This window comes from Salminus brasiliensis, chromosome 7 (genome assembly GCF_030463535.1).
Source record: "Salminus brasiliensis chromosome 7, fSalBra1.hap2, whole genome shotgun sequence".
Classification (NCBI taxonomy): domain Eukaryota; kingdom Metazoa; phylum Chordata; class Actinopteri; order Characiformes; family Bryconidae; genus Salminus; species Salminus brasiliensis.
The window spans coordinates 1,490,048-1,514,726 of record NC_132884.1 but is presented as its reverse complement, the minus strand read 5'-3'; the positions used below and the strand labels follow the sequence as shown (position 1 = coordinate 1,514,726).

Sequence of the window (24,679 nt, the reverse complement as noted above, 5' to 3'; positions counted from 1 at the left end):
CTTCAGTCCCTCAATCAGTCTCTCATCCAAACATCCACGTGTCCCAACATCTCCCCGTCCACCCACTCATCCTTCAGTCCCTCAGTCAGTCTCTCATCCAAAAAGCCATTTATCCATCCCTTAGTCTCTCCATCCATCCATCCAGTGTGTTCCTCAGTCTATTATTTTTCCTTCAGTCTGTCCATCTTCCCATCCATCCATCCTTTCCATTTCTCAGACCATTCTTCCATCTCTCAATCCGTCTGTCCATTCATCCATCCACTCATTTGTTTATTCATACATCCTTGTGTCAGTCTGTCTTTCCAAAAATCTGCTTAATCACATAATCTGTCCCTCAATTCATCCATCCATCCCTCAATCTGTCCCCTATCCTTCTCCCACCCCTCAACCTGTCCATCTTTTATACTGCCCATCCACCCCAAATTCATTCATATGCAGACTATCTGCAGTCTCTTTAACCACCTATCTTCTCACTGGTCCATCTGTCCATCTATCCACCCGTCCACTCATCCATAAGACCTCTTTCAGAGACTAAATGAGTTGATTACCTGTTACACATTTCCAGTAACGTAACAGATTGGAGCGGGGAAGTGAATCCAATGCAGTGTACATTATGTGGTCAGTGATCAGCGTAGTAGTTTCTTTATGGCACAGTGGAGAATTTAGTCAATAATTTATTAAATTGTTGCCGTGATCAATATTAATATTTAGCCCGGCTCTGTCTTAATGACCCTAATATAATCAGGATTGCCTTTTTTTTTTTTTTTTTTTTTCCCCCCTCACCCTCACAGTGGTCCTGCTGCTACAAGCAAATCCACTGCCCCCCATTCTTCACCAGGAAATAAAGCAATATCACCTGTACTGCGTTCAGCAGTAATGCATGACATGCTTGCGGTGCAGAATTATGAATTTCTTGATCCATAAACAATTGATTTTCTTTTTCCGTTGATTTACCACTTTTTCAGCTGCCTGGCCGGCCCTCGTCTTTCACGTTTGATAAAGTCACCCAGCTTCCCATTAAAATCGCACTACAGCGGGTTTCAGGGTGGTTTTTAGTTTTTTAGGGTTATATATATTATAGCTTCTGCCACAAGCCGTTCAGGATGGAGTGTAATTCTGAGAGCAGACAAGCCTCTGATTGTTTGTTTGTTCAGAAACCGAGCACACGAGTGTTTGATTTGTTCGTAATACATAATTAATGTGTAACGTAATGATCAGTTAATTATCGCAGAGCTTCTCTCCCAGGTTGTGCGAGTAGCGCTCATAATTGCACTCTGGAATCGGAAATAATATTGTTGTTTTCCTTTTCTCTGCCAGATCCTCTCTCCATGAGTCCACAGAAAGCCCTGGAGACGATCGGGGCCAACCTGCAGAAGCAGTACGAGAACTGGCAGCCCAGGGTGAGTGATCTGGGGACGTGTTTTTTGTTGGGGGGGTGGGCTCTCCACAAAGCACTGTCGTACACAGACACGCACCTGTGCACATACAAGGCTGTGCTGGGACTAAGGTACCTTAATGTACCTTTTGGGTTATTCTGAGGGAAGCTGTAAGCACCTGCAGAAGTTGCTAAATGACGGTAAAGCGCCAAAACTGAGGTCCACACACCTGTCGTCTCCTGGGAGAGGGTGTGTTAGATGATTTGTCTTTCTCTCGCAGAAGTTAACGCACATAAGTGCTTTTATTTATTTATTTATTTTTGATTTTCACTATTAAACACGCCTGCCTGCCACCTGTCCTCTCTTCTCCTCTCATTTCTTGTCTTCTCATGGCTGTAATTGAGTAGTTAGTCCAGCTCAGGGATCCCCAAACCTTTTTATGCCTGGACCCCCCATGTAGAGCTAGTGTTTGATTTGAGGCCCGGACAAATATTTTCTGAAGTGAAATAAGACTCAGGCTGGCCTACATTGAGCTCTATTGCTTTTGGCTACATATTTCACTGTGGAAAAAAGTATTGGGACACCTCCACAAATTCACAGGAGCTTTTATGACGTCCCATTCTGACCCCATAGGCATTATTAATATGGTGCTGGTCCCACTGCAGCAGCAGGTCTGGAGCTCTGCTGCAGTTACTGAGTCAGTTGGAGGCTTTTCTGCACTCGGACCTGACCCCGCTCTGTAACTTTACGTGGTCTGACAGACACTCGGTGGCTGAGCTGCTCTCTGTGAGCTGTTCCTCCTAAACTCTTCCACTGTTCAATAATAACACCACTCACAGCTGATGGAGGAAGATCTAGGAGGGAGGAGATTTCACCAGCTGACTTGTTGTTGTTGGTACAGCGGTGTCTCCTATTACATACAGAACCACGCTGGAGTTCAGTGAGCTCTTCAGAACCTCCCGTTCTTTCACTGATGTGTGGAAGAAAGGCAGACTGCAGGACTAGGGGCTGGATTTTATCTGGATGAGACACCTGAATTCAGTGATTAAGAGGTGTGTATCAGTATTTTATCCATGCAGTGTAGTTTATAGTGTAATTATGAGTAATTGAGAATTACACTAATACATTTATTAAATGAAATAATATATTTGCTTTATTATTTTAATATTTGTAATATTTAGTATATTTGGACCTGCTTAATGTAACTTTACACTTATGAGCTCTTCTGAGTATATTGTGGATACATTTGCTACTTCTAGAACAGTGTGCAAGTTTTATCATAAAGAGAGCATAAGTACATCTGTTTAATAATGAGTTTTGTTTAATTAGTTCTGTGTAATTATGTGCAGCACAGTGTATATTAAGAGAAAAATGAATAAAACATTTCTTTAATAATAGTTAAGGACCATCGTTTTTTAAAATGGGCCACTACTGTCTGTTCCAGCATATCAGGTGTCAGAGTGAATGAATGATGTGACGTTGGGCAGTGGTGGCTCAGCGGTTAGAGCTCCGGGCTGTCGATGACAGGGTTGTGGGTTCGATACCTCGGCAAGCTGCCACTGTTGGGCCCTTTAGCAAGGCCCTTCATGCTCTCTCTGCTCCCCGGGCTGGAGTTGGCTGCCCAGCACTCTGGGTGGGTGGGTGTGTGTGTGTGTGTGTGTGTGTGTGTGTGTTATCACTGCCCCTAGTTTACTTGTGTGTGTGTGTGTGTGTGTGTGTGTGTGTGTGTGTTCGTGTTCGTTCACTACCACAGATGGGTCAAATGCAGAGGACACATTTCGCTGCACATAGTACAGTGTGAAATACGTACACCTGAACATTTCCTGAAGATTTCCGGTTCATGTAGTGGACACTTGCCTGTTGGTAACATCATCCTAACCTTCCTCACGACCCCCAGTTTGAAGAACAGTGGTCTAGCACACACAGCAGACCTTCAACCTCCATCACAACATCTGTCAAAACCTTTAAAAGATGTCTAGGCTTAGTTTCAGACAACACCACTGGAGCCTCTTGTTTTAGATTTCAGCAGAATTCAGTGATCCAACATATGTTTACATCATCACTGCCCAGTGAAAAACATGTATCTCCAAAATGGTAACTTTAAGGAGAAGTTAAAAATGCTCTCAACTTTGAGTGGTAGTGTAAAATTAATAATTTAGTCATTTAGAGCAGGTACAGGGTACATGGAGAAAAGAATGGAGATACGTGTCTTTCATTGGACAGCAGTGACCCCACCCATTGGATCTGAATGCTTTGAAAGTGGTGCAGCAATTAAAAGTGTTAATGTCTGTCTGCTAACTAATCTTCCCACAACATCCAGCGCATCCCAAAAATGCAGGAATTTTCCAATTCCCCATAGGTGGTGCTGATTTGGGGGGGCGTACCTTTTCTGGGCGTAGCCAGAACATCCTTGTGACCGAGTTATTAATGCACTCAGCAGTGTTTCTCCAAAATTGGAGTGAAATACATCATAGAGTGTAGACATAGGCTCGCTGTGGTAGATCGGTCAGGTGACTATTGTGCATGCTGCGATGTCGATGCTGAAACGATGTATTGTGCAGCCCTACTCTGGAATCTACACCCTGCTTTGGGTCCTGAAATCTTGCAGCCGGTTCATCCAGAGAATCAATAGGTAGGACTTTAGAAATTCCTGAAACATCAGGTTTTATATGGAGTCTGGAATATGAGAAAAATGCAGGTATACATGCTGACATGGAACCTTGTGTTTTTTCGGCCTTGCGAAATGATTTGTGAGCCGTGGCAACACTCTCTTTATTAAATGTTTCACAAGACAGCTTTATATAGGATAATAAAACCCGTGAGCCAAGTCTTTTTTCTTCGCAAGCAGCAGCGATCGATCGATAGGTCTGAAATCAACATGTTCATTAGTGGTAGATCAAGAGAGAGGGTATATCGAGCATGGAGTACTAAAGATGTGCAGTTGGAGGGGAGCAGCTGTCTGCAGTGCTGTAGTGTGTGGAGGGCATTGTGAGCTGTGGCTCTGTTGCTAAGTGCACATGAACATGCTTGTGTGACCAGAGGCAGGCAGCAGTGGAGCTGGGCATTAATATTAATCTGAGTGAACTCTCAATCAGGCACTGGAACTCACACAGGGGATGCTGGGGGTGCTGTGGTGGTTTATGTCTTTCTAGAGTGTTGGGGATTCTGAACATCTTGAAGGGACTAAAGGAACCCTGGTCGAGTCTGAAAGAACCCTTGTCCAGACGAATATGAATAATCCTTTGCCCAAAAGAGCCTGAGGAATTCTTTTCCCAGACAAATCTGCGGGAGCCCTTGTCCCGAGGAGTCTGCGGGAGCCCTTGTCCCGAGGAGGAATAAACCTTTTTCCCCCAAAAGAGTATAAATGAGTAATTCTTTGCCCAGACGTATCTTAGGGTACCCTTGACAAATATGAGGGAACCCTTGTCCCAGACGAATCTGAAAGAACCCTTGTCCCAGACGAATCTGAAAGAACCGTTGTCCAGACTCGTCTGAAGGAACCCTTGTCTCAAAGAGTCTGAAGGAACCCTTGTCTCAAAGAGTCTGCAGGAACCCTTGTCTCAGACGAGTCTGCAGGAACCCTTGTCTCAGACGAGTCTGCAGGAACCCTTGTCTCAGACGAGTCTTCAGGAACCCTTGTCCAGAAGAGTCTGCAGAAACCCTTGTCCAGACAAACATGAATAAACCTTTGCCCAAAAGAGCCTGAGTAATTCTTTTTCCAGATGGGTTTGCAGGAAGCCCTGTCTGGAAACTCTTGTCCCAAAGAGTCTGAAGAAACCCTTGTCCAGACCTTGGTTCTAAAGGTTTGGAACTAAGTCACCAACCCAGTCCATTTGTACCTAAATGAACCCCAGCCTGAAGTAGCCTGAAATGAAGCGATTGACCCCGACCCAGAATGTCTTGCTAGTTGAAAGTGTGTGAAGTATCTGGAGACTTCCTGACGGCAGTGAGCAGCTCCGTGTGAAATGGGCATAATCTTAACATCCCAAATTTATGAGTCCGAGTTCCGGCGGTTGCCTTCAGCAGCAGCCGTGCAGATCCCGTCAGCTTGGGCCAGTAAGGTGCCATCTGCCTTGATCTCTTCACACGGGGTTCTTGGAAGACATCGCTTCCTAGTTCAGAGCACAGAGGAGGTGCTGCACTCCTCTCTTGGGGCTTCCCGGAGGTACAGCCTGCTTGCTGGAGAACAGATGGCAGCGGTTTGGCCTCACCTGGCCCTCTTAAACACTTTCAGCTGGGCAAGAGATGAGAGTCCAGGAGTGGGGCTCGATCCTACAAGTCTGGGTCAACAGCAGCAGATGGCGGAATGGAGACGATGGAGATGATAGAAGGTGAGGGAAGGGACTGACTAGGCGGGTCCAAGCCTGGATAGGGAAAAAAGCCAGGCTGAGAAGAAGGGGAATAGGAAAGAAAGAGAATCCGATAGATGGAGGGAAGGGAGACTTGCTGGCCTCGATTGCTCTCGGACTGTTGAATGAAATTAAGAGGCACAAAACTTGTGATGTAAGTTTGGTTGCTAAAATATGAAATATAGGTCCTTGAGGCCTTCACTTGATATTACCTTCAGGGTCCCTTCAGTCTCTTTCCTGGAGTGTAGCAGTGCTCGTGTTGTCCTCCAGTGAGCTCGTACTGTCTGGAATATTGGCTGCTTGCTGGCCTCAGTATCGATCTAGTTGGGCTGAGGAGGCCTCATGCTCTACTTCTTCTTACGTTGAGGTGCTGAAGCTTTGTTCTTGAAGAGAAACCAAAGTCCACCATACAGACAAAAGTGTTGGGACACCTGCTCATTCATTATTTCATCAAGGGCATTAAGGGCAGTGCTCCATTCAATGCCTTTGGGATAACTTGCAGATAAGGTTGGGTGGTGATCATCCAACATCTTGACCTCACTAAGGCTCTTGTTGCTGAATGCAATCAAATCCTCACAGCTATGCTCCTCCCAAATCTAGTAGAAAGCTTTCTTCCTTGGACAGTAGAGACAGTTACTACAACAAAAGCAGGATAAGCTTGGGAAAAAACAATTAATGAGTAAGCGTCCAAATACTTTTTTTTTTTAATAATAGAAAAAGGCGTCTAGGAAAGTTACACTGAGCCAGAGCCTCACTCGAACCCTCTGCCTGGTGTGTGGGATCACCTTGTACGCTCCGAAGGCCTCGTTAAACTCTGCCAGCGAGTGTTGACATGGTCTTGGGTAAGTTTGCTGTAAGGTGTTGCTCGAATCCGCTCCCGGGCCGACTGCCGCAGAGGCCGGCCTGCTTGCTCACCCTCCTAATGCGCTCCTCTTCAATATTTGATACCCCTCTCCCTTTTATCCCTTCGTTCCGCAGCCATCCCTCGCCTTTAATCGCCCGGCGAGAGCGAGCGCGAGAGAGAAACCCACCCACCGCCGTCCTAATGAGTGATCACTTTATCTGTGTGTGCAGATTTTAAATGAGGTGAGGAAAGAAAACAGGGGAGCGTTTGAAGGAGCTTTAACTGTGTGTTATGAAGTCCTTTTTGACAACACACACACACACACACACACACACACACACACACACTGCTGGGAAAAAGTCAGGTGTTGGAACTCTGGCTCTGGTAATGGGAAGGGGTCGAGCCACACAACACTATTCCAGGCGATCAGCAGTAGGGGTGTTCGTGCACGGGACGGGGGGCAGGAGACTGTGCATCTTTCCCCTCTCTCGCCCCTTTTTATCACTATTTATGTCTCTCTTTCTCTCTCTCTCTCTCTCTCTCTCTCGCACCCTCTCTCTCTCTCTCTCCCCCCCTATTTTTCTTTCTTTCTTGCTCTGATTCCTCTCTCTCTCTCTCTCTCTCTCTCTCTGTCTCTCTCTCTCTATCACTCTCTCTATCACTTTCTCTATCCCTTCCTCTCTCGCCCCCGTCTCTCTCTCTTTCTCTCTCTCTCTCTCTCTCTCTCTCTCTCTTTTTTTCTGTAGTGTGTGTGTATGTGTGTATGTGTGTGTGTGTGTGTGTGTATATATATGTGTGTGTGTGTGTGTGTGTGTGTGTGTGGACGTGGTTGTAGTAGTTGGTGTATCAGTGCTGGGTGTACTTGCCCTCAGAGGCATCCATCACAGCAGCGCTGCCTGGGAGAGTTTATAGTTTTCCGAAATTCAGCAGCTTCATGTTCTGTCAGATAATAGATGCTGTTCCAGCGCTCCAGTTTTTCCTGGAGGAAAAACCCCCACACATACCTACACACACACACACACCTACACACACACACACATGTATACACACACAAACACAAACCCGAATGAAACAGGTGATTACTGGTGGGCCTCTGAAAAAGACATTACCCTTCGCAGGGCCCCGTGGCAGAAATCGGTTTTCCCGCTGGCTCGGGCTGCAGTGTGGAAATCAGTGTGTGAATTATTAATTAGTTTTCTCCCGCTGTTATATTTCTACTGATTAGATTTAAAGCTTTAAAGCTGCGCCTCATTGCTGAGAAGCATTTAAATAATGTAGAAAGGGCGAGAGAGGGGTGGGGGAAGCGGGGAGAGAGAGGAAGCGCTCGTCCGAGGCTGTGTAATGACTGTACTACATCAGGAAATATATTATGCAAATGAAGCTCTGTTTACATAAGAGCTAATCGAGGCTTTTCTCAGCTTTAATGCTCGTACTGTTCAGCTCCATGAATCCTGATGCAAACAGTCTCGGACGTTTCAGATGTTTGAGACGTTCCGCATCATTTCCTGTGCTCTTTTCCCGTCTCGTTTCGGGGATGACGCGTGTGTCCCCGCTCTCCGCTTCCTCCTGATGGGGCAATTTTCAGCGTGGCAGGAGACGAAGGAACCGTAAGTGTGTGTGACACACACACACACACACACACACACACACACACACACAGACCAGCGTCCCACAGAGACATCCAGTTCACCACTTCCCCTAACTGCAGACAGACAGAGAGAGCCAGTCAGACAGCAGCGATGGTTTAAAGCCATAACATTAAGACCACCGACCCAGTGGCTCCTGTCAAGGGCTGAACTGTGAGCAGTCAGTCCCTGAATGGACAACCAGACTGTGATGTTCTAGACAATGACTCAGAGTCAGAACATCTCCAGAACATCAGCAAGCAGGCCTTGAGAGGTGTTTCCAGTATGCAGTGGTCAGCACCTACCAAAAGTGCTCCAAGGAAGGCCGATGGACCCCCCAAGGCCCCACCTCACGACTTGCAGGACCTCTTAACGGATCTGCTACACGCGTCTTTGGTCAGGTGGTTTTAATGTAATGGCTGATGTGTGTAAAGTGTGCCTAGCCTACGTCTCTCTGTCTGTCTGCGTTATTCCATCAGTCGTTTAGAGGCTGCCTCTCCTTCCTGCTGGATAATTGATGAGGCTGATGCAGCCTCTCTGAAGGTTAGGCCCCCCCAGGCTTTATGAATCAATACTGAATCATTTGAGTGAATCAACTCTTTTATATGTGTTCTTCACGCCGCTTCAGACGGACAGGAAGGGCTGCCCATATTTGGTATTTCGCAACCTGATATGTCAGGTCCAAAAGTCTGAGACATACACACATTGGCAGTGCTGTGATTTGTCAGCTCCACTGGTCCCCTGGGGTCAGTAGGTGTGACAGGTAAGTGACCCCATGGTACAAAATAAAGGACGCGCAACCTTTTGCACCCGATTCATTCCTGAGGACCTTATTGGGTAGAATAAATGAAATTGGGACCTATTTGATATAATTATGTGATTTACGGGCTCCTCGTACCTTGAGCCCTACTGAGGCCTATTGCACAAATTCAAGTGGCGAAGTTTTGCGTCTCCTGGCGGTCCGGTGTGCAGCATTTGTAGGAGGCACTTTGTGCTTGGACCCCTAATTAATCATAATAAACCATAATGAAGGTCTAGCGACGGCAACAGGTGATAAGTCAAGCTGCTGCTTCTCTTTGTTGTGGGTGTTTGATAACTGGTGTCCACTCAAGCTGTAAAGTGCTCTCTCTCTCTCTCTCTCTCTCTCTCTCTCTCTCTCTCTCTCTCACTCTCTCTCTCTCGGTCTCTCTCTCTGGTGGATAGTCTCATTACAGACTGCAGCAGAAGCTTGTAAATGGAGTACACACTGTAACCCCGACGCCTGCAGAGCACTCTTGGGTTTCTAAACGTTCCTGTAGTTCTCCAGCTCGTTTTTCTGGGTAAATACACATGAACATATAGTCTTACAGTCCGAGACCCTTTGCACACCTGAAAGTCTGAGCTGTGGTTGATGTTCTCACAGTTACGCTTCGGTTAGCCTTGGCTTCACACTGCAGTTTAGTGACTGGGCGCCCCGAAGACCTCAGTACCTACAGTGCCTACATGCGCTGCGTCTCTCTATACTGGACATTGATTGGTTTGTTGAGAGCTGTGTGTGTCGGACATCAGCTTCGTTGTTGTCCGTTGTCTGTTTCTATGGTAACCATGCTAGACCCTTTCCCACATTTCCAGGTTCTCACTTCCATCGGTTTCTGTTAGCAGGTCATTTCGTTCCCCGAGTGATTTTTTTTCAGCGCCTCGCTGACCTTCTCTTTTCCCGCTCTGCTGCAGTGACTTAGGCTAGCCAAATATCCTGCCCATACTTCTGCCGGGAGCAATTTTTCAGCCTATAGAAATGCCCCTCCTGCCGCTTCACCTATAAATGTACACTACGGTAGCACGCTTTCACACTTTTTGCAGAGAGTGGCGTCTATAAGAGCCGATCAGGTCGGGTCATGCTCGGAGGTGGTGCTGAACCCTAAAGTCGTGAGTCGTGCATCCACATGGCCTGGAACTGAGGCTGACAGCCAGGAGGAGGAGGAGAACGTCAATGAGGAAGTGGGCGTCTCTTTAGCATCTGAGCTGGACGAGGAGTCTCTGAGACCCTGAGGTTAAAGAATCTGTTTGTTAGTATTTCAGCATGGGATTGAATGATGTGTGTTGGAGAAGGAACCAATAAGAGGAACCGAGACGACCGAGGAGGACTCCCTAAAATTAAGAGGAAGAACCGCTAAAAGGAACCAGGACCATTGAGAAGAACCAAAACCAAGAAACCAAGGAATTTCATAAGAGCATAAGGAAGAACCACTGAGATGAACTAAGACTCCCTAAGATCACATTGAAGAACCACTGAGAGGAACTAAGTCTCCAAAATAGGACATTACCCCAAGATCAAGAGGAAGAACCTCTAAGCGAAACCAGGACTACTAAGGAAGACTTGTTGGATGTCCTGTGGTGGTTGGTGTGGCGCAACAGACCTGCCACTGACCTGCCACTGAGCTACCACACCATGTGGGAGACTGGGGTTCGATTCCCGGTCTGGGTGACTATGCTGCGCTGCACCAATAAGAGTCCTTGGGCAAGACTCCTAACACTACATTGGCCCACCTCTGTAATACGAGTAACCTTGTAAGTCGCTCTGGATAAGAGCGTCAGCTAAATGCCATAAATGTAAATGTAAATGTAAATGTAAGACTTACTAAGAAGCTTAAGGAAGAACCATTGAGAGGAACCAGGACTTCAGAAGAAGACACCACACAGAAGGAACCAATAAGAGGATCCAGGAAGACCAAGGAAGACTCCCTAATATCAAGAGGAAGCACCGCTAAGAGGAACCAGGATCATTGAGAAGAACCAAGACCTAGAAACCAAGGAATTTCAAAAGAGCCTGAGGAAGAACCACTGATTTTGTTTTGATGCTGGTGCCCCAGTTTGATCTAAATGGGGAAAATATTTTATGCAGTTTCATGGTTTCTAAAGATCTGCCTGATTCTGATACTGATTTTCATGCTTGATAGATATTCAAATATTCACATCACCACTTGAGATATGATGAAGGTCCCGGAGACAACATGCAAAGCTCCTTCCTGACATATTTTAATCCCCCCGGCAGGCCAACGGGATGTGAATTCACCTGCTTACCTGCTATTTCCTTTAATATCTTAAAATAAGGGTATATAAAATAAAAGGTCCACCTGGCCGTCCATCCTAACGCCATTTCCATTTACCCCAGTGTAGCATCGCGGTTAGCTAGCCAGCAGACTGTGCAGAAAGAAGCTGAGAAGTTGGCTGTGTTAGCAGAGTGCTCCCCAAAGTCCACTGTGGACCAGATATTTCGGAGCATCGTTCTGCCGATACGTTATTTCTAAAAGGTGAGGCTTTAAAGAGACGTCGGTTTGGTTTGTGGGATCGCTTGACCTCATGGTCTTTGCTAAAAGTTCCGCCAAGCCCAGTCCGAAAAGGACCAAACCAGCATTATTTTAAAAGTCCGTCCACATTCATGCTGGACCCTAAAGCTATAAGACAAATAAACAGATTAACGATTTAAGAGATCTGCTGAAGTTCTGCGGTTATTGTAAATTATTAGTTACGCTTACAGCACAAACTTCACCATCCACAACTTCTCCCATCTCCTATTCTTCTCTGCACTTTCTCCCTCTTCACGTCTGATGTCTCTGTTCTCCATTTCTTTGTGTCTTTCTTTCCTTTGTGTAGAGAACACGCTTTAGTCCATTTGTTCTGTATAACGATTGAGGTACCACCAGAAATAGCCTCGGTTATAATTTACACAACCGACCATTGACCAAAAAAAAACAACCCAACAGTGTGAGCTGAGTCCAATTAAAAGACCTACAAACTACAAACTTTCAGAGAGCACTTCTGATCTGCTGCAGGAAGCTAACGGAGGCTTTTCCTTTCTGCTTTATGCTAATTGTTGTTCTGGAGTTTCTTTAAATTGTCTTTCGGGCTTGGAGAACATGTGCACTACGGATTCCACACAGGCTGATCTGCCTGGCCTTTCCAGCTCTCCGTCAGTGTGTTTGTCAACGCTTGTTGGATGTCCTTGTAAACTGTAAAGAGAAACCTTTCAGACTGGGTCAGGTGTGACCGCAGTGTTGGCATTGTCCAGGTCCTGTGATTGGAACGGTGTTGTAGCAGTTGTTGTCATGGCTATGAGTTAGGGTGTCTTCAGGCGACGGACGGCAGAACTGCTTTGCCGCCTTGCTGCTGCAGGAAACCTTTCACTTCTATGAAGAAGAAACAATGGGAGGAACCAAGACTCCCATAGAGGATTCTCTAAGATCACAAAGAACCACCACTGGAAGAAACCAGTGCTTCCAAGGAAGACCTCCTGAGATCACAAGGAAGAACCTTTAAGAGGTCAAGTCTCCAAAAGGAGATATTACCCCAAGATCAAGAACCAGCACTGCTAAGGAAGAGTTCCTAAGAAGAACCGTTGAGAGGAACCAAGACTTATAAGGATATTAAGCAAATATAACCAATAAGAGGAACCATGACGACCAAGGAAGACTCTCTAAAATCAAGAGGAAAAACACTCCAAAGAAGAACCAAAAGAGGAAGAATCAGGACCATTGAGAAGAACCAAAACCTAGAAACCAAGGATCTTTGTAAGATCAAGAGGAAGAACCACTAAGAGAAACCAGTACTGCTAAAGAAGACTCACTAAGAAGCTTAAGGAAGAACCATTGAGAGGAACCAAGACTTCAGAAGATGACACCACGCTAATATTAAGAAAAGGAACCAATAAGAGGATCTAGGACGACCAAGGAAGACTCCGTAAAATCAAAAGTAAGAACTGCTAAGAGGAACCAGGACCAATGACCAAGGACCATGAAACCAAAGAATTTCATAAGACCATGAGGAAGAACCATTTAGAGGAACGAAGTCTCCAAAAGGAGACATTACCCCAAGATCAAGAGGAAGAACCACTGAGAGGAACCAAGACTTCAAAAGAGGACACCACCCTGATATCAAGAGGAGGAACCATTTAGAGGAACGAAGTCTCCAAAAGGAGACATTACCCCAAGATCAAGAGGAGGAACCACTGAGAGGAACCAAGGATGACCCATTGATAAGAACCAAGGCTCAAAAGGCCGCTTCTGGAAGTGTTGTGCGGAATATGAATGAGGTGTAGATCTTCTGAGGACTGGCAGCTTTAAAGAAGAGTGAACCGTGTGAGGTTTCTTAACTGTGCTGGGAAAGACGTTCAGCGAGGAGGTGCTGCAGTGGAACAGGCTGAAGTTACAGCCAATTACTAAGTGATGTGCAGAAGAAGCTCGGCGCCGCACTTTGCGAGCGGGCCATGTGACCTCTCGGCTCGTGTTTGTTTGTTGTTTTGTTGTTTGTCGTGTCTGGTGAGCTGTGCTGGGATTCATTATTGTGCCTAAAACGGCGCACCCTGGGAGTGAGCCACACACAGCCGCTCAGCAGGGGTGACGCCGTGGGAGTGTGTTCGGGAGTGGACGTCATGTGGAGTTTGGGGTAGTGCTGCTTGTGTTGGTGAGACAGCACCATGGGGTGTAAAAGGGTAGAGTACAGATGCATGGTTATTTGATTTTGGACCCAATGCGGGCTCTAAAGAAGCGTCTCTAGCCGAATCCGAATGCTAAAATATTCATATCTGTACACTCCAGATTATGGAGCGACAACAAAATTAAAAAGTTGGCTGGGATAAAAGTTTCGGTAGACTTTACTGAGATATAGAGGATGAGGCGAGGCGAGGGGCCCAGGGTATGACTTTTTCAAGGGTCTCAGTAAACTACCAACGATCAGGAGAACCTCCCTAATGGCAGGCATGATGAAGACCTACTGAGGGGAACCATGTCTGAAAGGACCAATGAGAAGAACCAAGACCAAGAAGCCAAGGAATTTCATAAGAGCATGAGGAAGAACCACTGTGAGGAACAAAGTCTCCAAAAGGAGAAATTACCCCATCATCAAGAGGAAGAACCTCTAAGAGAAACCAGGACTGCTAAGGAAGACTCACTAAGAAGCTTAAGGAAGAACCATTGAGAGGATCCAAGACTTCAAAAGAAGACATCACCCTGATATCAAGAAGAGGAACCACTAAGAGGAACCAGGACGACTAAGGAAGACTCCCTAGAAACAACAAAATTTAAGGTTCGGTAGATGTTACTGAGATATAAAGGATGAGGCGAGGCGAGGGGCCCAGGGTATCACATTCTGAAGGGTCTCAGTAAACTACCAACGATCAGGAGAACCTCCCTAATGGCAGGCATGATGAAGACATACTGAGGGGAACCATAACTGAAAGGGGAACTCCATTAGAGCATGGGGAACCACTGAGAGAAGCCAAGACTCAAAAAGAACACTACACCCTAAGGTCTAGAAGGACCCCAAAGTCGACCCACGACTCCCAAGGAAGGATCTTTAAAGCATTAAGAAGAACCAATGAAAGGGACCAAGACTCCGAAGAAAAAAAAATACCTACTGAGGGGAACCATGGATGAAATGGGGACCTCCTTAAAAGCATGGGGAACCACTGAGAGAAGCCGAGACACCACCCTATGATCAAAAGGAAGGACCGCTAAGAGAAAACCCAGGAAGAGCATGAGAGGAACCAAGTAGTGCTCCATCCAATACCTTTGAGACGAGTTGGGGATGATTAGGTAGGATGGTGACCATCCAACGTCTTGACCTCACTAATGCTCTTGTCGCTGAATGCAATCAAATCCTCACAGCAGTGCTTCACAAGTTAGTAGGAGGCCTTCTCTGGACAGTAGAGACAGTTAGAGTGCCGTTAGAAGAGAGTGCAGGATAACCCATGAACGAATGAGCAGTTGTCCCAATACTTTTGTCCACATAGTGTAGTTCCAGGACATACAGTAGAGCACTCTGTGAGCAGGAAAAGACCATCAATCAAGCCTGCAGGGACTTTTTATTGGTGCTTTCCCAGTCTGGCAGATTGGTTTTTTGACCAGAGACCTTTTATTGTACATCTGTCCAATTAGCGGCTCGCTGATTTCCGTTTCTCCGGGAGATTGTTAGGGAGTGTTATCTGAAGCCCATCTCCTGCTAATGGCTCAGTCCTCCTGAGAGCCCTCGACATGATCTGCCCAGAGCCCAAGGGACATCCGAATCAGACTCTCGCAGGAAATCAGCATATTAGCCAGACAGGACCACACAAGACTGTTTTAGCACGGGGTTTTTAAGATTTTTGTATTTTTTAAAACCAGTACGTCAGATTTTTGCTACCAGTGTCCGAGTCCTCCATCTGTTAGATTAGCTGACATCAGATGTGCACAGCTTTTCCCTGAGAAGCTGTGCTTTTGAATGGTGAGGAAAAAGTCTTCTGTCGCCCCAATTTACGTCGCCAATCACCCAACCCGTACGTATCCCCAACGCCCCAGACACTACTGTGGGCGAGACCAACACACGCCCCCTCCAACACCTGCACAGCCAGCCACACCTCTTTTTTTCGAGCTGCCGCCGATGGTCCTGTAGGGAAGCGCTGTACGCCCACTGTGCGCCCGGCTCCGACGCACCGGCTAGCAGACGCCAGTGACAGCCAGAGCCGCACTACTACTGTGATGTGGGGGGATAGCACCATCTACCCACCCTAGAGAAAGCAAGAGCGATCCACGCCCTGGCTGCCGATGGCTAGCAGCGTGATCGGGATTCGAACCAGCGACCCTCTGATCACAGTGACCGCACCTTAGTCCGCTGGACCACCCAGGGCCCATAGGCATTTTTTATGCCTAGAGATAAGCCAAGACTCCAAAAGAACACTACACCCTAAGGTCAAGAAGGACCCCAAAGTCGACCCATGACTCCCAAGGAAGGTTCTTTGAAGCATTAAGAAGAACCAATGAAAGGAACCAAGACTCCGAAGGAAAAAAAATACCTACTGAGGGGAACCATGGATGAAATGAGGACCTCCCTAAAAGCATGGGGAACCACTGAGAGAAGCCGAGACACCACCCTATGATCAAAAGGAAGGACCGCTAAGAGAAAACCCAGGAAGAGCATGAGAGGAACCAAGTAGTGAGATGAGTTGGGGAATTGGGGATGACTAGGTAGGATTCGAATCAGCGACCCTCAGATCACAGTGACCGCACCTTAGCCCGCTGGACCACCCGGGGCCCATAGGCATTTTTTTAATAGCTGATCTCCAGATGAACGGCAGACATGAATGTTAGAGTTCAGATGTTTATGAGACGTTGAGCCCGTCCCAGATCATCACTGGATACTACCTACCAGCCCTCTTTCAAGGCTCATCGGCTACAGTCATCGCTACATAGGGCTGGGCGATATGGTAAAAATCCAATATCACGATATTTACAAGTTGTTTTTTTACACAATATTCATCACGATACATGATACATCAATAGCGACAGCATCATAACTCAACACCTGCTGCTCTTCATCTAATGAACCCAGTCTAATTACACTGCTAGTAATGAAACCTGCAGCTCATCAGTGTTTATTAGGCACCACCAGTCTCCTCCACATGCTCAGAAAAGCATATCGTGATCACAATACGATAAAATATCGTCATATTGCCCAGCTCTACCGCTACGCTTGTTTTTTTGTTTTTTTTGCCAGCTCTCCGCAGGTGGGTGAAGCGAGCTGTGTTGCCGAATCCTCGCAGTTGGCGCCCCGGTCCTGTATTCGTCCCGTCCAACTTGCGCCTGCCAGTTCATCAGACCGTGTCGCTTCTCATTTCCTCTTCCCTTTCGTTCCCTGAAGGGGGTGGATGCAGGCTGAATCCGCTGCCAAACAAGGCAGCGCTGTTTATAAGACGCGAAGAACGATCATGAACGGGGGGAGATTTAAATCGATTGCATTAACAAGCTCTCCTGCGTGCGCGGTAATGGGTTTGGGGCTGCTGAAGAGGAGGGTGACGGATTGCTGTCCTTCGTCTAAACACAGTGGGCCGAGTGCCATGTCAGTGTCTTTCAGGCTCTATCAGAGGTACAATAAATAGCAGTGTGGTGGAAGTCCAGCCGGCATGCGGCTGATTAGGCCTGTCTCTATAACTGCATTTAACAGATTACATCATTTTATTACAACGGATCTTTAATTAATATGAATATTCATATATTGGAATAATGAATGAATTTAGCTTTCACATGAATGGGCTTTCCTTGCTGAGTAAACGCAGTGGGCGATATTGAGGTCAGCAAAAATGATTCGAGTGACGTCCATATATGTTCATATATGTTTAATACATGGGCTTAGTTACCATCACAGGCCTGGACAAGGTCCCTCAATAACTTCGTGAGCAGTCCAGGTTAATCTGGTAGTCATAGAGATATCCTGGTCCTCCGTACTGGTCCCCTACCACAGCTTTACTGGTGTAGTGTTGGGCTGCTTGCAAAAAAAAGGCAGAACGGTTTCTCAGGGATTCTGTAGGAAATGCAGTTGTGCTGTATGAGAACCATGACAACTTATAGAGTCTAGAACTATCTAGAACTTGATTGGTTGATTTTCTGTTTAAAGGGTTTTTTTTTTGGACAGGTGGAAAATTGTCTGGACGTTGTGTCTTCATTCACTCGTAATGAGATTAGTGCTGTACTATGTGGACAAAAGTATTGGGACAGGACACCCGCTCATTCATTGTTTCTTCCAAAATCAAGGGGGGAAAAAAAAGTTTCTGGAGCATTGCTTTGAGGATTTGATTGCGTTCATTGACGGCAGCCTTAGTGAGGTCAGGATGTATGATGATAATCATCACCACCCAACCCCACCTCACCTCATCATCCATCCCCAACTCATCCCATCATTCCATATGGTGGAGGGCTTTATAGCACTCGGGCCAATAGACCAGTAGGTTCATGTTCGTCTGCTCCAGAGAGTCTAAACAACCATCGGCATAAACGCCATCCACCACTCTAAAGAACTCTTGGCAAAGTGCCATTTGGGCATTGGGTTGAAGCATTGCCTTTCTCAAGAACCCTAAACTTGATATTGATCAATACTCAATACTACACACCAGCAGAAGACTTGATCAGGCCCGGTTCTGGTTCTGGTTCTGGTCCCGGTGCAAACCTTCCTCTCCCATCCTTCCTTCCGTCTTCCCTCAGTACGTCATTAGTGTGGCCTGACTGTTTTACAGAGGGGTTCTTTCACTCTTCAGAAAGTGCCGGCCTCCCTCGTGAGATGCCTTCTTGAACTCCCTTGGAACGCTCGATGGGACGAATTCAAAGCAGGTGGAGGAGATTTGCGAGGGATGCTCACTAGAAGCATAATAATTAAAGGAATAGGACATCCTGTGGATTTATTTCAAGGGAAGGAATTACTGCAGCGGGAGCCAAAGCACTGGCGGGTTTTAATACGTAAGACATCACTGGGTTCTGTTGGCCTGTTGCGTTCTGCACCATTGAAGCAGAATCCCTGATGAGTAATAAGCTAGAAACGGTTTCCATTAGCCAGCGCGAGAGCCTACGCCTTCCCTTTCTTCTCGCAAGAGCGATGTTGAGTAGAAAAGGAATGCTGTAGTTTCCTTTATTGTCCCTGCAAACCACCTTCACCCCCACCCCCCATCTCTGACCTCCGCCACCGTTACCCGTATTTCCCCCTCTGTACGGAACTCAGTTGTAACGTTTCACCCGATGGTGGCGAAACTACCTGCTGAAATGAACCATGTTTAACATTCTGTTCCTGTGAGCTCTCGCTCTCGAGAGGATCTGGGAGCGTTTCTTTGTGCTCTGCAGCCAAAACCAGCGAGCCGGGCCTTCATACTGTCAAGCTGAGCAGGGTGAGGTGGATGAAAATGAGAGAAAACGAGAGCAGGAGAAAGCTGCTTCGTATCTGAACTGAAATGCTGTTGGATTATGTGGTAAGAGAGTGGGGTGGGGACTGCATGGAAGGACTGCAGAGGCATTTAATGAGGAAGATCTGCATTAACAGCGATCATCTCAGCATCATGGTTTTAGATGACCGGTGTGATTTGGACTCAAACATCAGCATTTTCCAATGAATTCCCCTGTTCTAAAACTCCACTGGTCTTCAGCAAACACCATAATTCTCCAATGAGCACCATTTCCTAACAAATACCATAAATCTCCCTCTCTTCAACAATCACTCCATCACGCTACACCGAACACCATCATTGTCCAACAAACACCAGCATTCACCAATAAACCCCACCCCAACAAACACCAGCATTCACCAATAAACCCCACCCCAACAGACACCAGCATTCCCCAACAGACACCAGCATTCCCCAACAGACACCAGCATTCCCCAGTAAACCCCACCCCAACAAACACCATTTTTCCTAATAAACCCCACCCCAACAGACACCAGCATTCCCCAACAGACACCAGCATTCCCCAATAAACCCCACCCCAACAAACACCAGCATTCACCAATAAACCCCACCCCAACAAACACCAGCATTCACCAATAAACCCCACCCCAACAAACACCAGCATTCACCAATAAACCCCACCCCAACAAACACCAGCATTCACCAATAAACCCCACCCCAACAAACACCAGCATTCACCAATAAACCCCACCCCAACAAACACCAGCATTCACCAGTAAACCCCACCCCAACAGACACCAGCATTCCCCAGTAAACCCCACCCCAACAGACACCAGCATTCCCCAGTAAACCCCACCCCTCCCCAACAGACACCAGCATTCCCCAACAGACACCAGCATTCCCCAACAGACACCAGCATTCCCCAACAAACACCAGCATTCCCCAATAAACACCAGCATTCCCCAACAGACACCAGCATTCCCCAATAAACACCAGCATTCCCCAGTAAACCCCACCCCAACAAACACCAGCATTCACCAATAAACCCCACCCCAACAAACACCAGCATTCACCAATAAACCCCACCCCAACAGACACCAGCATTCCCCAACAGACACCAGCATTCCCCAACAAACACCAGCATTCCCCAACAGACACCAGCATTCCCCAACAGACACCAGCATTCCCCAACAAACACCAGCATTCCCCAACAAACACCAGCATTCCCCAACAGACACCAGCATTCCCCAATAAACACCAGCATTCCCCAGTAAACCCCACCCCAACAAACACCAGCATTCCCCAACAGACACCAGCATTCCCCAACAGACACCAGCATTCCCCAACAGACACCAGCATTCCCCAACAAACACCAGCATTCCCCAACAGACACCAGCATTCCCCAACAGACACCAGCATTCCCCAATAAACACCAGCATTCCCCAACAGACACCAGCATTCCCCAATAAACACCAGCATTCCCCAGTAAACCCCACCCCAACAAACACCATTTTTCCCAATAAACCCCACCCCAACAGACACCAGCATTCCCCAACAGACACCAGCATTCCCCAGCAGACACCAGCATTCCCCAATAAACCCCACCCCAACAGACACCAGCATTCCCCAATAAACCCCATCCTTTCTAACACCCTTGTTCTCCACTGAACTCCATAATTCTCCCAGCACACACCAGCATTTATGAACATCATTTTTCTACTAACACCACAGTTCTCCCAGCAGACACCTCTCCATCCTTCAGAAATCCCCGGCCTTCTCCAGTGATTACTATCATTCTATAGGATATAAGCTTAGCTTCACGCCCTTTCACCTGCTGACTCATGGTGCTGAACTGCACTGCACTGCTGGGGCTCTGGAGAACTTTAGCCTGTCTGTAGGAATTCCAGCAACAGTTCATAACCGCCTGTGAGAGCTTCTCTTCTCTTCTCGTCTGGTTACATTTTTAATCAAGTCTTTTTATGCTGGTCATTTTTCACCAGAGTGTAGCTGCACCTCTTCAGAGCGCTCGGGGAGGAGGAGGGAGGGGACTGGCTGGGTGAGCGCTGAAGATCCAGCACTGGAGTTTTTCCAGCTGAAGCTGCAAAGGGCATAAAGGGCAGAACAAGCAGTGAGCAAGGCCTAACATTCACTATATGGACAAAAGTATTAGGACACATCTCTCAATCATTGAATTCAGGTGTTTAATTCAGTCCCATTCAGTCACAGGTGTATAAAATCCAGCCCCTAGTCCTGCAGTCGGCCTTTCTTCCACACATCAGTGAAAGAACGGGAGGTTCTGAAGAGCTCACTGAACTCCAGCATGGTTCTGGACTACAAGTCAGCTGGTGAAATTTCCTCCCTCCTAGATCTTCCTCCATCAGCTGTGAGTGGTGTTATTATTGAACAGTGGAAGAGTTTAGGAGGAACAGCTCACAGAGAGCAGCTCAGCCACCGAGTGTCTGTCAGACCATGTAAAGCTACAGAGCGGGGTCAGGGCCGAGTGCTGAGCTCAGAGCAGAGTGCAGAAAAGCCTCCAACTGACTCAGTAACTGCAGCAGAGCTCCAGACCTGCTGCTGCTGGTAGAGCTGCTGTTAAAGGGGGACCAGCTCCAGATCAATAATGCCTATGGGGTTAGAATGGGACGTGGAGGTGTCCCAATACTTTTGTCCATATAATATAGAGCAGACCAGAAGATCAGCGACTCATCCCCGAGTGCTGTATCCTGAGACGTGCTCAGTGCTATGAGTAGTAAGAGACTGCAGAGGAACATGGTGAAGGTCATTTATCAAAGCAAAGATGGAGGAATTTCCCAGATAATTAAGGTTAATAGACAGAAAAGCAGAGAATTTAAAAGCACTCGCGCTCACACATTCTCTCTCTCTCTCTCTCTCTCTCTCTCTCTCTCTCTCTCTCTCTCTCTCTCTCTCTCTCTCTCTCTCTCGCTCCCTTTCTCTCCTACACCGTCCTCCTCTTCATCTCACTTGCTCTCGTGTTTTCTCACTCTCTCTCTCTCTCTCTCTCACACACACTTGCTCTCCCCCCTTATTTCTCTCTCTCTCTCTCTTTACTCACTCTCTCTCTCTTTCTCACTCACCCCCCTCCTCCACCCTTTACTCCTTTATCTCCTTCTCTCGCTCTGTCGTTCATGCTGTTTCTCTTATGCTCGCTCCCTCTCACTCTCTCACCCTCACACTTTCTCTACCCCTCCTTTATCCCTCACTCTTTCTTCTCTCTCATTTACTCTCTCTTGCTCTCGCCCGCTCTCTCTCTCTCTATCACCCTCACAGTTTCCCTCCCCTCTTCTTTCCTCACGCATCTCGCTCTCTTGCGCTGTCTCTCTCATGCTCTTTCACAACCTCCCTCTCTCTCTCGCTCTCTCTCTGTCTCTCTCTCTCTTACTTTCTCACGGTCATCATGCATTCTCACTCTCTCTCGCTTACTCTTTCTCACACTTGCATCTCTATTTTTTCTCTCTCTTTTGCTCGCTCTTTCTCTCTCTCTCTCTCTCTCTCTCTCTCTCTCTGTCTCTCTCGCTCTCACTGTGGATAATGAGCCCTTGCTCTTTATGCACCTCCTCCTCCCCCTCCATTCCTCTCCTCAGCTTCCCATTTCCTCCACCCCCCCCTCTCTCTCTGTCTCTCTCTCTCTCTCTCTCTCTCTCTCTCTCTTTACACACACCTGAACACCACCCAGCTCAGCCCCTCCTGCAGAGTCTGTTACTGCTGGGGAAATACTTGCTGCTCAGGATGGATGTTGGATGGACGGTGCATTAGATGTGTTATACATGCCCTGATCAGCCATAACATTAAAACCACATTACTGCCTAATAGTGTGCAGTAAGGGCAAATTAATCTAACAATTCTTTTTGGTTTTGTTTTTATTAGTTAATTAATCAAATAACTCATTTGTTAGATTACTCTAAAGTGATTGTCTTACGAATTCAAATAATTTCTCCAAAATAATAAAAATAGAATAATAATAAGTTTAAAAATTCTTTAATATTGTGATATTTAATTGTCTTTTTTAAGAGCACTATTCTGTAACCAAAAGAAAGTTTAAAAAAAAGAAGTGGTAACAACTTTATAGTCGAACATAACATAATCACCACCAGAAGAGATTAAATAATTAAATAATTCTAAATTATTATCATTTATTATTAAATAATAAAGTCAAATTTTACAGTAAAAAAATAAATATATATTTTACAGTAATTACAGTATTTTTTGAATATTTAGAGTAATGATGTTTTTTTGTGCTAAAACTATATTCTTAAAGAATATTCTCAAAGTAAAACCAGTGAAATTTCAGCAAAAGTTCACACATTACATATAAGTGTGTGTGTGTGTGTGTGTGTGTATATATATATATATATATATATATATATATATATATATATATATATATATAGGTCCCTCTTTTGCCACCAAAACAGCTCTGATCTTTAGGTCATGGCCTCCACAAGACCTTTGAAGGTGTCCTGTGTATCTGGACACCTTCAGGCGTTAGCAGCAAGTCCAGTAAATTGTGAGGTGGGACCTCCATGAGCATCAGTGAATCTTCAGCTCTCACTCACAGCCGTGAACCACGACTACGGAAGTTGGATGAAGTGTTGATGAGAAGAAGGCAGGCGGGCAGATGAGGATCAGGGCTGGGTTTCTCGAAAGAGTCTAATCACACAGCTGATTCTGAATGCGTCCTCTTCCCGTTAAGAGGAGATGCTCTTGGGAAGCCGGGCTGGAGAACGGTCAGAACTGAGGAGATGGGAGGGATTGATCTCCACGGCTTTACACAGGGAGGTTTTAGAGTGCGCTGTAACCTGAAACCAGGACGGCGTCTCGGGGAGAGGACGAGGAAAGCGAGGGTTCAGGGAGGGGATTATATTGGGAGTATTGCTGAGTGAGCTGGGAGGGCGAGAGACCGCTGGGTGGTGTGATGGTCGTCAGCAGGTGTTACATTGTGCTCCGATATTGTGTCCCAGCGTCTGCGTGAACCATACGGTTCTAAGTGGCAGATGATGATGTCACTGCGCTCCATGGGGCTTTCTGCTCTCAGGTTCTGATTGGTGGGTTTGGGCACAGCCAGGTTCATCTCATCAGAACTGGACTGTCAGGTGTGGATTTTCAGCGCTGTTCCATCAACACCGCTCCACTGAGATCAGCCGGGGACTGGAGAGCACAGTGCATGTCCGGGACGGCGTAATGAAGGCTGTGCAGCGTCTGAAACCCCACTGTAACACCCCCCCCCCCCCTTTTTTTTTTTTTTTGGGTCTCCCAGTGCGGTACTGCCAGTTAAACCACACACCCCCGGCTAACGGACGCCTGTGCCAGCCATCTACCCACCTGGAGAGAGCACGTCCATTTGTGCTCCCTCAGACTCTGGCTGCTGATGACAAAGGGACATAGATAGATTTTGAGGTGTAGATACATAAGCTGTATAAGGTAATTAGGTCACCAAATAGTGAGCCCATATTCAAAAGTATTAAATGACAAAAGTATTGGGACGTCTCCTTCGTAGTTTCTTCTCAACTGTCTCCACTGTCCAGAGGAGAATCTAGACTTTCTGCTAGATTTTGGAGGATGGAGCATTGCTGTGAGGATTTGATTGCATTCAGCCACAAGAACATTAGTGAGGTTGGGATGTTGTACGAGCACCACCCCACCTCATCATCCCCAGCTCATCCTTAAAGTATTGTGTACGAGATGCCACGATCCAGGGGTGGTCGTAATGTTCTTGTTGCAGCTGTAGGTTCTTATTTAAATACTTTTGCATTAATGTTCCTCTGAAGTTCTGTAGATGTTCTCCTCCCGTC

General features: G+C 46.7%; 1 protein-coding gene across 1 annotated transcript in view; it reads left to right on the top strand.

The window, feature by feature from the left end:
• rptor (regulatory associated protein of MTOR, complex 1) overlaps positions 1-24,679 on the top strand; it is a 128,341-nt gene that overhangs the window by 18,550 nt on the left and 85,112 nt on the right. Inside the window, 1 exon segment of the mRNA XM_072682857.1 lies at positions 1,318-1,400. Coding sequence (XP_072538958.1) covers positions 1,318-1,400 — 83 coding nt within the window.